Source organism: Artibeus jamaicensis, unplaced genomic scaffold (genome assembly GCF_021234435.1).
Source record: "Artibeus jamaicensis isolate MK-2021 breed Jamaican fruit bat unplaced genomic scaffold, CSHL_Jam_final contig_787, whole genome shotgun sequence".
Lineage (NCBI taxonomy): Eukaryota > Metazoa > Chordata > Mammalia > Chiroptera > Phyllostomidae > Artibeus > Artibeus jamaicensis.
This window is the reverse complement of record NW_026521972.1, coordinates 5,889,292-5,906,688: the sequence shown is the minus strand read 5'-3', so window position 1 is coordinate 5,906,688 and position 17,397 is coordinate 5,889,292. Positions and strand designations below refer to the sequence as shown.

General features: G+C 42.1%; 1 protein-coding gene across 3 annotated transcripts in view; it reads left to right on the top strand.

Annotated features, from left to right (window-relative positions):
- The window catches only part of ABCB1 (ATP binding cassette subfamily B member 1), an 81,567-nt gene that overhangs the window by 44,284 nt on the left and 19,886 nt on the right, over positions 1 to 17,397 (top strand). For all 3 annotated transcript variants that reach the window (XM_037129260.2, XM_053672792.1, XM_053672793.1), the window contains 11 exons: positions 674 to 787; positions 935 to 1,045; positions 1,224 to 1,349; positions 1,458 to 1,661; positions 1,961 to 2,131; positions 4,388 to 4,549; positions 5,359 to 5,535; positions 6,029 to 6,175; positions 8,461 to 8,571; positions 11,503 to 11,580; positions 15,080 to 15,163. In XM_037129260.2, coding sequence (XP_036985155.2) covers positions 674 to 787; positions 935 to 1,045; positions 1,224 to 1,349; positions 1,458 to 1,661; positions 1,961 to 2,131; positions 4,388 to 4,549; positions 5,359 to 5,535; positions 6,029 to 6,175; positions 8,461 to 8,571; positions 11,503 to 11,580; positions 15,080 to 15,163 — 1,485 coding nt within the window. The remainder of the gene's footprint in view (positions 1 to 673; positions 788 to 934; positions 1,046 to 1,223; positions 1,350 to 1,457; positions 1,662 to 1,960; positions 2,132 to 4,387; positions 4,550 to 5,358; positions 5,536 to 6,028; positions 6,176 to 8,460; positions 8,572 to 11,502; positions 11,581 to 15,079; positions 15,164 to 17,397) is intronic.

Below are 17,397 nucleotides of genomic sequence, written 5' to 3'. Positions count from 1 at the left end.
AGAGTTTTGCGATTTCTTCATTGCTTAGATCTATGGGCTCTGGGGCTTTGAGATCTTGTGACATTTTTGGTCTGTTCTGGCCCTTTAAGTGTGAGAAGCGGTGCCTTGGACTCCCAGGTCGCTGGGTTGTGACGCTATATGTGGGGGCGTGGTCAGAGCGGGGAAATGGTGGCGCCCTCTACTGCCGCTTGCCGCGGGGACGCCGCCCCGGTCCAACCGCCCACTCCCTCGCCTGTCCACTCGCGCACAGTCAACACGCAGCACCGCTTCCCCGCTGTCTCCTCTGCAGTCGCTCACCTGGTAGCTTGCTCGGTCGCTCACTAGGTCCAACCCTGCGCCTGGATTCTGCGCCTGAGTCAGTCTGACCGAGTCCTCCTGTGCAACCCCTCACCAGCCGCTGGTTTTGCCCCTTACCGGTCAGGCTGAAGAATTTGTTGTTAACGGACTTCCGAAAAGTTCAATTTTCTGTGTTCTGGCTGTGTTTTCTGTTGCTAATATTTAGTTGTCCCTAAACTTGGTTGTGTGAGAAGGCATGGCACATCCACCTATACCTCCATCTTGGCGGAAGTTCCGCCTTGCCGTTTTAAAATTTAATCAGTTGCATAAAAAAATATTAAAAGATTGTATTAAACAGTACTTGAATAACTTGATGGTTTTCCTTCATATTCCTCAGGTCTTCTTTTCTGTACTAGTTGGGACTTTTAGTATTGGACAGACATCTCCAAGCATTGAAGCATTTGCAAATGCAAGAGGAGCAGCTTATGAAGTCTTCAGGATAATTGATCATGTAAGTCTGGGCTGGCTGTTTATACAGCTGCTTAAAAATTTTGCTACTTAAAAGTAGATTTCTCTATCACTTGTTCCAGCTTTCCACAAATGTCACTAAAAGTAGTTGTTGTAACCTAGTAATCTTCTGATACTTTATTCTGTTTAGAAGCCAAGCATTGACAGCTATTCGAACAAGGGACACAAACCAGATAATATTAAGGGAAATTTGGAATTCAAAAATGTCCACTTCAGTTACCCATCTCGAAAAGAAGTTAAGGTACAGTGATAAATGATTAACCAATTATTCAGCAATGCATTGGATAAAGAGTTTCTGATACTTTCCTTTAGAGATGGTAAAATAATAGGGATAGTTAAACCTCCTTTTAAATTCAACTGTCAGTTCATCCCACTTCCTGTGTATTGCTTTTAAGTTTATTTCTCATTCATTCTGGTAGATCTTGAAGGGCCTCAACCTTCAGGTCCAGAGTGGGCAGACGGTGGCCCTGGTTGGGAACAGCGGCTGTGGGAAAAGCACGACAATCCAGCTGATGCAGAGGCTCTACGACCTCACCGAAGGCGTGGTGAGATGGCACTTGCCGAGCTAGTTGCTGCAGCAATCATTAGTACCATAGCAGATCATGCACTGCAACTCTGCCATGTGCGAAATTCACACTTACTTTTCATTTCAGATCAGTATCGATGGACAGGACATTAGGACCATAAACGTAAGGTATCTGCGGGAAATTACCGGTGTGGTGAGTCAGGAACCTGTGTTGTTTGCCACCACAATTGCCGAAAACATTCGCTATGGCCGGGAAGATGTCACCATGGATGAGATTAAGAAAGCTGTCAAGGAAGCCAACGCCTATGACTTCATCATGAAACTGCCTAATGTAAGTCTTTCTTGGTCTTTGTCATGCTACAGGGTCAAAGAATGGAATGCTGACCTAATGCAAAATGAGTTAAGAGACTATAATCTGGAGGAAACACCTAGGAAGGGAAAGCAAGGTGACTTCAGATATTACAACTCTAGCAGCATCAGCTAGTATTAGGCATATTTCTAAAAGTTAGGATTGGTAATTGCTAAGTTGTAAGAAACTGGATTGTATTGCCTGTGAGGCTAGCACCTTAAAAATGGGGGCTGAGATAACTTGCTCTTTTGTTTAGTCCTCCCAAGCTTTCTGTGTTGTAGAAATTTGACACCCTGGTTGGAGAGAGAGGGGCCCAGCTGAGCGGTGGGCAGAAACAGAGGATCGCCATCGCTCGTGCCCTGGTTCGCAGCCCCAAGATCCTCCTGCTGGACGAGGCCACGTCGGCCTTGGACACGGAGAGTGAAGCAGTGGTGCAGGCGGCCCTGGATAAGGTCTGTGAGCCCCGCTTCAGTCCAACCTGATGTATAAGCATAAGAACATTTCATCCTAAGTTATTCTTAGTATCATTTTCATTATGTTTTTCATTCTCACCCGAGGACATTTTTTCATTGCTTTTAAGAGAGAGAGGAAGGGGGGGAGAGAGAGAAAGAGAGACATCAATGTGAGAGAGAAGCGTCAGTTGGTTGCCTACTCGAGTGCTCCCCAATCTAGAATTGAACCATCAACCTGGGTGTGTGCACTACTGGGAATTAAACCTGTGATGTTTTGGTCCATGGCCAACACTCCAACCAACTGAGCCACACCAGCCAGGGTTATTCTTCATATTATTTTTTTAAAGGAAATTTCTACTCACTTTTAAAGTGATCTCTTCCACTATCAAAATAAAATCATCAGGCTTTTCTGTCTGTTTATTTAATTTCTTTATTTTTTTAAGGAGAAATGAATAAACTTGCATTGAAAGCTACTTACCAATTTTTAAAATTAAACAACGAGGAATACAGACTTACAGGAAAACTGGTCTTCATTGTAATCTTGAAAAGATAGCTTTAGAGATAACCCTGTTACTGAGGTTTTGTGAGTTTTCACTTTTGTTAACAAGAGGAAAACATAATCTGAAGGTTCACATTTAACTTCCAATATGTCGAATGCCTGATGATGCTGTGGGAAACGAGAAACCCCTTATGTGCAGGAGAGGGGCAGAGAGCTGATGATACTGGAAACCTACCTGAGCCATGAAATGTCCTTGATTATCAACAGGGTTTGATCTTCCTGCGGTTCTTGAGTCCACGTGACTCATTCTCCAAATCTGATTTGAGTGCTTGTTATCTCAGAGCGGATAGGCGCGGTGTGCTGCACCGGTCTCTGGCGTATCACAATGACCAGGCTCTCTGAGGACAAGGAATGCGGAGCCCTTTTAACCCGAAAGTGCTCTGAGTTGAGGTGTCACAGTAGAATTCAAAGATGAACTCATATTTGTTCCAACTCTTCCTCTCTCTAATAATAAAACATACTGCATGTTCCTTTAAACATCCTGCCATTGTGCTTAATAGATTGTGGAGGGAGGAAAAAGCAGGTTATAAAAATTTTGTGGTCCAAAATTATGGTTTTTTTCCTCCTTCACTATGCTTATCTGTAATTTCACATCTGTGTTTTCTTATTATTCTACAATAGAACTATGTTAAATTATAAATAAAAACTATTTTAAAAGGTTGCTTTTTAAATACTTTTTGTTAAAATGTAAATCTGGGGGAGGAATTCACATGCCTCCCCCGTTTTCTTAAAAACTTCCAAAGAATTGAGCCATTTTCTTCTCTACTTTCTGGTTGCTACCACCTACTTTTTCTACATGTATTTTTATTCCCCCTCATGGTTTTCCTACTTCTCCTTCTCACATTGATCCTGATACCTTTCTTTTTGTCACTTTGTTTTGAGAATTTTATTGCTAGATCCTGGTGAGAAATACAGAATAACAAAGATTCTAAGCACTGGGAAAGTTACAAAGCCTAAATAAATCTCAGGCAAGTTCTGGTTACCTGGCTGTGTCTCGTATTAAAATAAAAGTGAGAATGGCATTTGAAAATGTTTACAGAGCTCTTCCGTGTTTCTGTACGGCTCCCACCAAGTCTGAGTGCCATTGATTTAGTGCTTCCTGTCTGTGTCCCAGTGCTTCATGTGCATCGTTTTATTTAGTCATCACAGTTGCTCTAAAAAATTGAGTACCGTTATCCCCATTTTGTGCATACATAGAGTGAGCCTCACAGGTGAAAAGATTTGGAAAACATCCTGGAATTCATAAATAGCAGAACTGTGAGCTCAAATCCACGTGACACTGAAGTCGACCCTGCTGCTGCCTACTTACCGTCCACCTCGATCATCCAAATATTCTGTGAAATAGCGCACTGTGATTCCAAGGCCTGGTCCCTAGCTGCGCCTGCAGGGGTCTCTGTCTCCTCTGTTTGGCCAGTGACTGGGCTCTAGTATTACAGTATTACAGTATTTAGGCTGATAGAGGTTAACTGAAACACTTAGAGGTGTACATAATATGCGACTATCATATTTGTAACCATCTTTGTTATTAAAAAATATCATTTAAACTGTTACCAATTGCCTATACATTTGTTCAAGCCAGAGGGCTACCTTACATTAGCTTGGATGGTTTTACAATGTCCAAGGCAGTATTAGTTGAATGAATGAATTTTTTCATAAAATTGTTCTTGCATTCAAAAGTAATATTTTTGTCTGTTTAGGCCAGAAGAGGCCGGACCACCATTGTGATAGCTCATCGGCTGTCTACAATCCGTAATGCTGATGTCATCGCTGGTTTCGATGATGGAGTCATTGTGGAGAAAGGAACCCATGAGGAACTCATGAAAGAAAAGGGCGTTTACTTCAAACTTGTCACAATGCAGGTATTGTCTAACTCTAAAATTCTCCTCAAGTGTCTCAGGAATATGCTGATTTTGCTGTGTTGGGTGCTGTAAATAAATGTTAATAGACTTGATTATCATGAGATGTGGAGAAAAAAAGAACTTGAGGGATTCAGGGTTAGACCAGTGTTTTAGGACTTTTATTTTCTCTTTAAAGGAGGGAAAATAAAGAAGGATAATGAGAGAAAGTTACAGGAAAGTTTAAACATGTACTGTCATGGCCACTAATGGCTGTTGAGCAAAACTGGCTAATCTGAATCGAGTGTTTGTAAGTAAAAAACGCATATGAGATTCTGAAGACTCAGTACATGAAAAGAATGCAAAATATCTCAGTACATTTTTGCATCAATTACATGTGCTAATATCTTGGATACATTAGGTTCGATAAAATATATAATTGAAATTGATTTTACTTCCATCACACTTTTTAATGTGGCTGCTGAGACGATTAAAAACGACAGCCGTGGCTCACAGTATGGCTTGTGCCCTGTGTGGCTGTGGACAGTGCCGGCCCACAGCCGACACGGGTGAGCCCCAGACACCCAAAACAGGGCGGCCTAATCCGCCACGTGGAGTAGGCGCCATGTTATTTCAGCATGTTTAGTGAGAATCCTTCTTATTGAGTGGTTTTGATTTTTAAATACATCACAAAAAAGAAATAGCAGTTTAACTTTCTCTTTTCCTGTATATCTACTCAGATTATTATTTTCCTTGATATCTGATATCCAGCGATTCTTTGTCATTGGTTCATGGACCCTAACCAGCCTATGCATATATCTTGTTTATTTTAGACAAAGGGAAATGAAATCAAATTAGAAAATGCAGCTGGTGACTCCAAAAGTGAGACGGATGCCTCAGAGGTGTCTCCAAGAGATTCGGGATCCAGTCTGATAAGAAGAAGGTCAAGTCGCAGGAATATCCATGCAACACAAGGCCAAGAGGAAAAGCTTAGTGAAAAAAAGGACCTGGTACGGTGGAGGATTTGGGGCTGGGGCTGGGGAGGAGCGGGAACCAGAAAGGGTCTTCCAGAACCTCCTTACTCTACCCCCCAGTGTGTTCCCCAAACCAGAATACCAACATTGTAAGCTCGAGTGAGAGTTTATCAGTGATAATGTATAGGTCAAGAACTTTAGAATTAAAGTTTATAATGTAAAGAAACAAATTGTCAATGGGCTTTCAAATATAAATATTTCTATTCTTCAATCCCTACTTGCAGATATTGTAGTGTTTTAAATGTTACATGTTTGTGGAAAGGTCATTTATTTCTTTAAAAATAGAGCAGTGATTTAACAAAGTTTGTCATCGCTTTTTTAAAGCTGAAGAGCCATCATTAGATATGGAAACAAGAATTAAATATATTCATTAAAATTTTTGTGCATATGGAAGAACTGTTCATCATTAAACCAATTAAGAATCAGTTTTCTTTCTAACTAGGCTGTTGTAATTTTTTATGTTTTCTAGGCTGAAAATATACCTCCAGTTGGCTTTTGGAGGATTATGAAGCTGAATGCATCTGAATGGCCTTATTTCGTGGTGGGTATAATTTGTGCCATTATAAATGGAGGCCTGCAACCAGCATTTTCAGTAATATTTTCAAGGATCGTAGGGGTAAGTGTTTATGTTTACCTGTGAGTCCTGGCTGAAGAATGAACTGCTTGTGTTTCTAGCAGTATACAAAAGCTACAAAAGATATGTACCTCCATATGAAACTGTGCAGCTTGAAGACGTAAGGATAGAAGTCTGGTTCGAGATCGCAAATCTCATCTTCTGAATCTCCCTTTGTCCTGGCAGTAGGTTTCTACCAGGGCCCAGGGTAGATTCTAACAGATCCGTGAAGTAGTCTCTGAAACTGACTAGGTGACTGTCCCCTACCTGCCATCACTGGGCTCTGAGTAAACCTCACAAACTGTCCTATCACTATTCAGAGAGTTCCTCGTGGGTTTGTCAGACTGGCTGAGGAGGCAGCTGTTCTCTGGCACACACGCTCGTCAGGACGTGAGCAGGCCCTGCTTGCTGCCTCTGTAAGGCGTCCATCCCACTCGTGAAGGTGCAAACAAATGGAGCAGCTTCCAAAAGATCGAGATGGTCCTACATCAGTTGCACCTGCTCTTGTTGATGGCATTTTCAACAATGAAGTTACAGTCCAGGCAGGAATGCTTTCTGTTTAGTGACAGAGAGTTAAACCTCAGGCTGAGGATCCCTTGGTCTAACTTCTAGAAACACGGTGGAAGCAGAAGTTGATCACTACATAAAACTTAGGCCAAACACTAACTTCAGATTGTGTCAAAAAACCACTGTAAATAGTCAGGTCTGTCCATGTCTGGCTAACGTAGTTCAGGCTGACATTCATACGTTTAATGTATTTATTCAAGAAATATTTTTTTGGTGCAACCGATGTAGGACCATCTCGATCTTCCTGTCCTAGGGGCAGGAAGAGTAGCAAGAAGGAGGTGGTACCCGACTGCATGGAGCATATGTTCTAGGCTGGGGTTAGTCAAACTTCTATAAAGGATAAGACAGTAAATGTTTTAGGCTTTCTAGACCATATGGCCTCTGTGGCAGATACTCACTTTTGCCACTGTAGTGCCAAAAATAGGTTACACTTTACATAAACCTTTGGCTGGTGGCCCATACTTTGCCAGTTCTTCTGAAATTTGTCTTGCGGGCAGAGAGGTGGACAGTGGCATCATTAGAAACAATGGAATTAGATTAGTTAGGGAAGGATTTAGCTGTGTATAAAAAACCTGAACTTAAGGATTTTTTTTGTTTTTGTCATTTCTTACATAATGGTAGGTCTAAAAACAAGCAGTGCAGGACTGACACAGTATCTCCTAAAATATTAGGGGGCCACCAGCCATCTGCCTCGTTGAAGGTTTGTGACACCGAGTGTAAGGTTGTGAGCTCTGAGTGAGACTGCTTGGGTTTGTATCCTTGGATCATCACATGCCTGGCTGAGTCACCTTGAACAAATTAATTAACCTCTCTGTGCTTCAGTTTTCCTGTGTGTGAAATAGTGATGATAACACAACAAACCTCAGGAGGTGATTGCAGGGATAAAAGGAATAGTGTACATGAATTTGCTCAGAGTAATGCCTGGCACAGAGTGAGCATGCATTGATTGGTAGCTACCATTTTTGTTGGAATGACTAATCAAGAAAAATTTTTTCTAAAAAGTTTTTTTCCCTTTACAAAAGATAGAGTTGCCTGGGTTGGTTAGGAATATGGCTCTGTTACAACACTGACTTGGGCCTGTTGTTTAGGGCCATGTTCATGTTCTTTCTCTGTGGGGTGGTTACTCTCTGTGCTCCCAGCGCCCTGAACACCCATATAGCTCTTCTGACCATCTCTGGAAATGTCTCCAAGTGTAGTGCAGGGTCAGCTGGCTATACTTCTCTCTGGCTTTCTAATTGGCCATCCTACAAAGTGGCTGGGTCAAGGAAACACCTTTCTTTTTTTGCGCTGATGGAATGACTGCCTCTCTGGTTCACCAAGTCACATCAGCAGATTTGTCTCCAGACACCTCAAGACAATTTGAAATGTCTAAATTATGAAACAGTGAATTGCCATACAAGGTAGTTTTCCACCAGAGGGGGAAGAAAGTGTTCATTTGTTCTCAGTTCTCCTTTCCATAGTAGTTGTGGTGCTATTGCTCCAAGAGAAAGTGTGAGCAGAAGAGCGATGGGTGGATTTGGGGGTGACAGACTCACTGTTGGCATCTAAGGAAGGGAATGTATGTCCACCTTCAAGTTTGGGGTTGAGGAGGGCAACCCCAACCTCCACTACACAGAGGCTCGCTTGACCGCCTAGACACCGTGCTAGATGGGAAACGCGTCTGACCCCACGTGACTCCTCCAGTGATTGATTGGAAAGCGCTTTCATTGTTTTCTTAACAGGTATTTACCAAATACGATGACGATCTGGAAACAATACGAAACCAGAGTGACTTGTTCTCACTGTTGTTTCTGGTCCTTGGAATTACTTCTTTCATTACATTTTTTCTTCAGGTAAATGTTTACATTTTCACTTGATTGATTTTGAGAAATTCATCATTATTCACTGGTTGGAATTTGCAAACATCTATGTAATTTGCTTTTTAGTAGAATTGCTCCTGTATTAACTGGGCTCTTAGTAGCCAAGTCTTTTGGGGTATTTTTTTAAAAGATGTTTTGCCTCCTCTGGCTCCCTGGCTTACGTTCTTCTCTTCACTCTTAACCTCCTGCCGGCTGAAATATTAACAAAACCAGAGAGAACAGAACTAAGGAATTAAATGCTCTAAGAGATTAGTATGGTAAGGCACTATGGGTTTCGGTGTTAGACCTAGGTAGAGTAGAAGTCAAACCAGTTTTTTCATTTCATATGTTAAGGCAAATAAGTAATTTAAATGGTCTCAGTCTAATTTCCTCATCTGTAATATAGGGGTTAACTGCCTCTATGTGATTAAAAGAAATAATGTGACTAAGTTTCCAGGCCTGTGGGAGGTAGTTGCAAACACTTATTCACTTAGTCAGTGGGTAAAGTATTAGCCACATGCGATTTTTTAAAAAATATTTTAATTGTTTTTCAAGTACAGTTTTCTGTCTTTTACAGTTTTTTTTTAATGACAGAATTCTGAATAGGTCTCTTTATTTAATATGTTATAAGCATCTATTAATATATACATATTTAATTTCTGTTAAGATGACATTCTAGGTGTTTTTTAAAGATATTTTTTTTAAGAAGAAGGGAAGGGAAGGAGAAAGAGAGGGAGAAAAACGTCAGTGTGTGGTTGCCTCTCTTGCTCCCCTCTGGGAACCTGGCCAGCAACCCAGGCATGTGCCCCAACTGGGAATCAAACCAGCGACCCCTCAGTTCACAGGCTGCCATTCAATCCACTGAGCCACACCGGCCAGGGCTATTTATTAGTATTTTTAATAGAACATTTTTCGAGGCATTGTATAGGAGGCACAAAAGAAAAATACTGAAGTTTTTCATTACAAAGTGCTTCGAGTCTCGTTGGGGAATTTGGCCATACTGTAAAATAGATGTGACCCTCTAACTGTACCCAAGATTTCCCTGCCAATCTTAATGCCGTGGGTGTTGGGAAAAGGTAAAGATTGCTGAGGGTGAAGTTGGTTAAAGAATTTGGAGGGAGGTAGGCTTGGAGCTGGTCCCTCAAACTCGAGAGATTGGGATTGGCGAAGCCACGGCAGTTAAAGCAGTACCATGGTGACACGTGGGAGACTAGAGCCTGGCTTGCCTGGCGAGTGAAGAATGAAGGCTCTGGATGCTGAGGCCCTGGAAGTGTAGGTTTGGCACTGACCCTGATGTTAGAACATCCAGCCCCTCATTTAGAAACATAAGGAGGGCGCTTAGTAGGCGATGAGTTCTCAGGCTCTGGGTTCCCACTCTGGTAAGGATTCTCAGAGACCCAGATTCTGATTTCAACTGTGCCACCTTAGAACCGTGGCCTCCGGCTACTTAGTCACCTCTTCAAATCTCCGTTTCTTCTGTAAAGTGGTGCTTATAGGGTTTGCCATGAGGACTTAATGAGCTAACATAGGTGTAGTGTCAGAGGAAGCACTTAACAACAGCTGGCTCTTCATCGTTATATTGCCTCCTGTATAAGAACAGCCACTTCCCTGTAGTGGGCAAGGTATCTCACATTTCATTCAGCCTAATAGCAGAGACCTTAACCTGGTCATTTCCAAGTAAATGTAACCATTTTAGTAATTTCGGGCTTAAACTCAAATAGTCTCATCCTCCCCGTCCTCCTCCCTGGGTTGGCATGTGAGAGCAGAGGGTGGCGGCAGCATCGCAGCGCAGCGTGGAGGGCAGCGGTCCGCGTCATGCTGGCAGCCGGAGGGGTGCCGTGTCCCCATCTGCCTTCACTTTCATGGCCCCACTTGGCTGTTCCCTTTATCAGGTCCACGTAGAAGAACTGGTTCTTTCCTCACTTGTGCTCTTGGCATCTGTTTCTTTCCTCTCTCTCCATAATGTCCACCGTGCTATTCGGGAGCACGGTGGAGACGCGGTTGCCTTCCTCTACTTCTCTGATTCTGCAGAAAACTCGGGCTGTTAGGGGGCCCCTGCTGTCCTGATGCACCATCGAGACATTTCCACTCTGTTCGCACCTGTGCCGTTGTGTGGCAGGTGTCCTCTGTGACCTGCCACTTCCCAGCACTCCAGAAAGAGAGGGACCACTGCTTCCTTTAGTCCTGTACCCCCAAACTCACCGGGGTGAGCGTTCTGTTGCCCTTTCCCCCTAGAAGGAGCCCAACACAGGCGCTCAACCACAGCTGCTTCTGTTCCTGCCGGTCACTTTCTTCCTTCCTCCAGACTCAGAAGGTCGTATCCTTGCTGGATGGAGAAGAGTAGCACAGAAAATTCTCAGTGAGCGTCCTTTCCCAACCTATTTTTCTCCTAGGTTTGGCTTTTTGTAAACTTAGAAACTAGGAATTTCATTTTGATAGGTTTGTTTTCTGCATCTTCTTTGACTGGCATGACCGTATATTCCTATTTTCCCAGATTACACCTCAGGCCCTTGTATAAATTATTAATAGTACCTCTTTTTACTTTCAAAAGTGTCCTGGTTTGCATGATACATTATATAGCCACCCTGTTTAGAGTGCTCCCTGCCTTGGGAACAATTCCAGCTTCCTGTGACAGACCCTGGTTCACTGGGGAAATAAGTAGGGGTGGCCTGCCAGCTGGCTGGGAAGTGGCAGTGTCAACTTTAAAACTGGGCCCCCCTGGCTATGCCACCACAGTATACGGTCACTGACTGTATACTAGAAATCAAGCTTCTAGACCTCCAGAAATGGCCTCTAGAAATCAGGTTTTCTGACTTTGTCTAGTGTCCTCTTTAGCAATGACATCAGGACCCCCTCCTTTTGTGTAATCAGCGCCTTGGTCTCTGACAAGTCCCCTTCCTTACAGTATGTTCTCACTCTTCACAGGGTTACACATTTGGCAAAGCTGGAGAGATCCTCACCAAGCGGCTTCGATACATGGTTTTCAGATCCATGCTGAGACAGGTACTTCTATTGAGGACTGTGCCCCGGGATGGGGCAGAACTCCTGGGTCCCCTCCTGGGCCCTGTGGACTTGGGAAGTGGGAGCATCATCAGGTTGCTCAGAGAAGCTCCTGCGTTGCCCTTCTGGCTCTCATCTTGCAGATAAGGGTGCCTGCTGCCCAGGTGCAGGCTCAGAGGCCCAACAGTCTGTCCTCTGTGGGTGGGCACAGCATGGCTGCGAGACAGTCTCCAGAGCAGATTCACCTCCAGCCTTTGTCTCAGCCTCTGTAGGTGGAGTAGGCGCCAGTGATCCTCAGTGCCCCTCATCCTCCTCCTCTCTTCCTTCTTTCCCCTGGGAAACCCAGGATGCCTGTGTTTCTTCCCACCAAGAGATGCCCTCTGGTCCCTTTCCGCAATCAAAATTCATCGCCACAGCCCATGTCTTCACTGCCCATTTTCTTTGCTGGGGCTAGACGGATGGACTAACTCAAGCTGCAGTGTAACTAGCTGATAATGACTTAATCTAATGATGCTCACATTTTAGACCTTCAAAACCCTCATGTACAGATGTGATGTTTTCCTGGGGAAAGGGGTCGGGAGATTCAGGGAGTGTAACCCAAAGTGGCCCAGTTCAAACAGGAAAGTTTCTTTAACAACATGAAAATTTGGTGACTTTGTAATTTAGTTTTCCACTAATCCCCTGCTAGTGAGTAAAATGATGCTCCGAAGGATGCTCCAGACATGCACTTGAGCCCTTGCTGAGAAGCATCAGTTTGTAGTGTCAGGATTGTTGAATGACATTGACAGTTTCCCCACTGTCTTTGGTTCCTCAGTCCTTTTCCACTCCTATCACTCAGTGCCACTTTAAAAGAAGACATGGTTATCAGAATTGCTAGTTCATGACTGACAGAGCAGGGCTGAATCTAGCGAGTACTGTTTGGGGCACTGTTTGATGGAAGGCGCTGTCCTAGGACTCAGTCAAATTTTGATAGCTGAGGTTCCTCTTAGGCTCGCTGCTGACCTTGGTCCGGGGCCAAATGCCGCACCGTCCAGCAGCCCCCAGGCCGGCTCCTAGGTCCATTACATTTTGGAAGCTGAGCTGATGGTTTCGTAATGTCCTTTCCATAAAAAGTCCAGTCATGCTAGATTTAAGTGCCTTCTGCTTACCAGGCATTATACTAAGTATTATAAGTCATTCAAACCTGAATGGACGCTGTCATCAGGAAAGTTATATTACCGTGGGAGAGGCACTCAGGGGCTTCACAGTTTTAAAGAACAAGTTGATGCATACTATAATAAGTTACAATGCTGTCTTGTTTTTCTTTTTAAAAAAATTTTTATTGTATTTTTTCCATTACCACTTAGTCCCCATATATTCCCTGCATCCATAATCACCACACTGTTGTCCATGTCCATGAGTCCTTTTTCCTTTTTGCTCAATCCCTCCACCTGTAATGTCCCCCCCTCCTTAGCTGTCATCTGCTCTTTGTCTGAGTCTGTCTCTATTTTACTTGTTGGTTCAGTGTGTTTATTAGGTTCTGCATATAAGTGAAATCATATGGTATTTGTCTTTCTCTGATTAATTTATGCTTATTTCTCTGACTAATTATGCTTATTTCACTCAGCACAATGTTTTCTCCAGGTCCATCCATACTGTCCCAAAGGGTAAAATGTTCCTCTTTTTTGTAGCTGAGTAGTATTCCATTGTGTAAATGTCCCACTCATCTACTGACGGGCACTTGGGCTCCTTCCATATCTTGGCGACTATAAATGATGCTGCAATGAATACAGGGGTGTTTATGTTCTTTCATATTCGTGTTTTGGGTTCCTTCAGTTATGTTACCAGGAGTGGGATCTCTGGGTCAAAAGGCAGATCCATTTTTAATTTAATGCTATTTTTTCTTAATTATTTTTGGGGAAAATGACAGATGCTGCTTTAATGCAAATCGCCAGCTCAGATAACTTTTTAGGATCATAGTTATTTTTGTAATGGATATAAACTTATATCTCAACCATACAATCTTTTCAATATTTCTATATTTAAAAACAAGTGTTTTTATAAAGAAAATCCTATTTTATTTTGATTATGAAATTATAATCTAGATTTCTTTCATTGATTTTTTTTAAACCAAATTTATTTATTCTGCTCCGAGCTACAGTTATCTAACTGCTGTTCAGCTTCTCTATTTGGATGTCTAATAAACATTGCCCACTGAACATCTCCCACACTGAGCTTCAGACTCTCCTCTCCTCGCAGGGTTAATTCCCTGTGTAGTTTGCCCCACATAGTAAATGGGAGCTCCATGCCACCATTTGTTCAGGCTGAATAGTCCTGAACTTTAGGGTCCTTCTTGACTCCTTTCTTTTTGTTTAATATTACAAGAGCCTCCTAATTGGTCTCACTGCCTCCATCCTTATCTTAACCCAGTAGATTCATCTCCCAAGAGCCAGAGTCATTCTCCAAAAATGTAAATCAGGTCACAGCCTCTGCGCCAAGCCTGCCGAAAGCTACCCATATCCTTCAGGCTAAAAATCTGCAACCTTTACAGTTGCCTGTAAAGTCACATGGTGTGGCTCCCATTACCTTTCACCTCTATCACCCACAGTTCACCCATTTTTCAATACATGGTTAGTATTTGCACAGACTTTCTGAATAAGGCCATGAGATGGAAGGAGTGGGAGAGATAAACGAGAAAGGAAATCTGTCTAGAGGAAGAGGCAAGTTTGCAAATTCATGTGTTACAAAGATGCTTTTAAGGCTAATGGTAGCGCCGAAGGCATCCTTGCTAGTACACGAACAGATCAAGTATGCCTTTGCCACAGGGCCTTTGCACATGCTATTTCTACCTTCTCTCACATATTCTCATTCTTTTCATTCAGATATCTTATGAAATGTCCCCTTAGAGAGGCCTTCTCTGTTACCTCCCTAGTCTAGAAAAATAGCACCTTTCCTCACTTTTTTCCTTCTTAACCAGCTCTATTTTTCTTTTTCTAATCCTCACCTGAGCATGTATTTATTGATTTTAAAGAGAGAGAAGGAGGAGGAGGGAGGGAGAGAAGGAGAGAAACACCAATGTGAAAGAGAAACATCGATCTATTGCCTCTCATACATGCCCTGATTGGGGGTTAAACCTGCAATATTTTGATGTATAGGATGGTGCTCCAACCAACTGAGCAACCTGGCCAGGGCTCTATTTTTCTTCATACCATTATTACCTCCTGGCATCGTATATATTTAGTTATTTGTGGCTTTCATCTCTAAAATCCAGGGGTTTTTTGGTTGTTATTGTATAGATTGAACACTTAAAAATCATGTTTGGAACAAAGTAGAGAATCAAAAAAATTTGACAAATGTATGCGTTTGTCTTTAGATCCCTTTTCTTCTCTACTGAGTGTCAAATTCTGAGTGCTAAGTGCAGGAGCTATAAATGATAAACAAAACTGATCCTGTCATTGTTCTTCAGAGCTAAGAGCCTTATAAATAGGACTGTAAGGTAATGAAATTGTTTTCCATGCCACAGGATATGAGCTGGTTTGATGACCCTAAAAATACCACTGGAGCTTTGACAACCAGGCTTGCCAATGACGCTGCTCAAGTTAAAGGGGTAGGTGCCTCCTTTCTCTGGTGTGTGTCTTAATTGGACATTTTGAATCTCAGCATGAAACTAATGATCTTGTTACAGGTGTTAGTTCCCGTCATATTTAACAAAATGTTAAATAAACAGTTAACCTACACGGTATGTCATGTGCCTTATACCAAAAATGTTAATCTATTTAAATGTCATATACTGTTTAATGTATAGAAGACTTCCACGTTTTCTTTTGTTATTTGTATCTTGTTTATGCTATTAATGACACAGGCAGAAAGATAACTATTTAGCAGAGGAAGTGTTTATCAGCATATCATGCAGGATCAGTCTGTTTTAACGTTCAGTTAACAAAATTTTAATTGCCTCTAGAAAAAGGAATGTGCGTAGTTGCTGTAAGAAAGTTCAGGGGCACTACGGTTAAGGGGGCAGGGGAGAAAACCTTTAAACAAATGTTGGAAGAAATGAATGTGAAGCACATTAAAAAATTAAAGCAAAGGTAAAAGAAACAACATTAACAGGCTAAAAAGCTTAAATTTTGCTGCTACAGGGCCCAGAGTAAATAATGTCCCCTTTTTAATACAAAATCTTTTATTATGAAATCCTAAGCATGTAATTCTGTAACATAACGATATCACATTCAAACACACCATATGGCATTTTAGATGAAGTGTTCAAATTAAAACTGTAAATTATTACACCCATATTACTATACTACCAACCACACTCAAGCAGGTGTTACTTCTGTTGGACCCCGAATATGAGTCTCTTTAACTGATGTAACTAGAAAGTGTTGAACCAGCACATGTTTGATCTATGGGTGAATCGACAATTTCTTCTACAGCTGCTACTGCTTACACAAAAATGCACAAGATGATGACAGATTTGAAAGAGTACTTGATCTCTGCTGCCTTTCTCTCCCTTGAACCTTAGCAATCTTTAGCTTTTAACTCTTTCTGTAAGGCAGTATTATAATAACATTTCTTTTACCTAATATGTGGGGCTTCTGCAAGAATGAATTAAATTATAAATATATGGGGCTTCTCTAAGAATAAACTAGCATACTGCGAGTTATAAAATTACAATATAAAGCTTAGGCATTGTTTTCATACAGATTTCTTTGCTTAAAGCAAACAAATCAATAAAAACTGAGGTTTAGATCAAATTGTAAAACCTAGCAGAGCACAATGTGCACCACTTGAAATACCTTTGAACTTCTGAAGTGGACAGCCTTGACCTTATGGAGTGTACATTGCATGTCAGAGCATCATTAAGTGCTTTGGGGGGAAAATGGCATCAGGATAGGGGGGCAGGAACCTGCTGGTTGTCAGGAAAGGAAAACCTCAGTGATATGTTGATATACACAAGAGGCCTGAAGGAAGGAAAAGTGCCAGCCCTGTAGGTGTCTGGAGAGGAGTATTCTAAACACAAGGATCAGCAAGTGCAAAGGCCCTGAGGCTGGAGCATTTCCACCACAGAAGGAGGGTAATGTGGCAGCAATAGAGTGAGCGAAAGGAAGAGTCATAAGAGTTGAAGTCAGCAATATATGGAATTCGATGGGAAACCACTATAGAGTTTTAAGTACTGGAGGGACATGATCTGAGACTTGTAAAGGCTGCTGTGTGAAGAGGCTGAAGGGGACCTGGGTGGAGGCAGGGAGTCCACTGCAGCAGTCCAGGGGAGGGATGATAGCGTTTTAGAATGGGGTGTCCATAGTAAAGGTGATACAGAATAAGTAGATTCTGGATACATGTTGAAGGCCCAGCCAAAAAAATTGGTTGCTTGGTTGGGATATGAAATAGAGGGGATTTAAGAATGACTCCAAAATTTTCGACCTGCACAATCGAAAAAAAAAAAACGCATGCATATGTACACATACATATGTCGGTATCTGTCTGTTCCACAGTGGGAAGTAGTGCAATTAACTTTTTGCGTATAAAACTACCTGAGACAAGTAGCACTGTCACCAGTCATTGCCACCCAAGGCAGGGCTAACTCAGGTTTGTGTATACGTAATTAGTGATGATGCTTACTGAGGTTAGGTTGCTTTTCATATTTTACTTCACCCTTAGTGGTGCATTTTCTCAAATATATCTTTGAGTGAGTAGCTTGATTCTGCTAAACACAAATCAGAAGGAAATCTATCTCAATATTTGCCTATGAAATGGTGGGCTGGTAAATTTTATTTATTTTGGTCTTACCACCAGACTCCTGCAGAGAGTAAAAGCAAAGGAGAGCCATACAGAAATCAA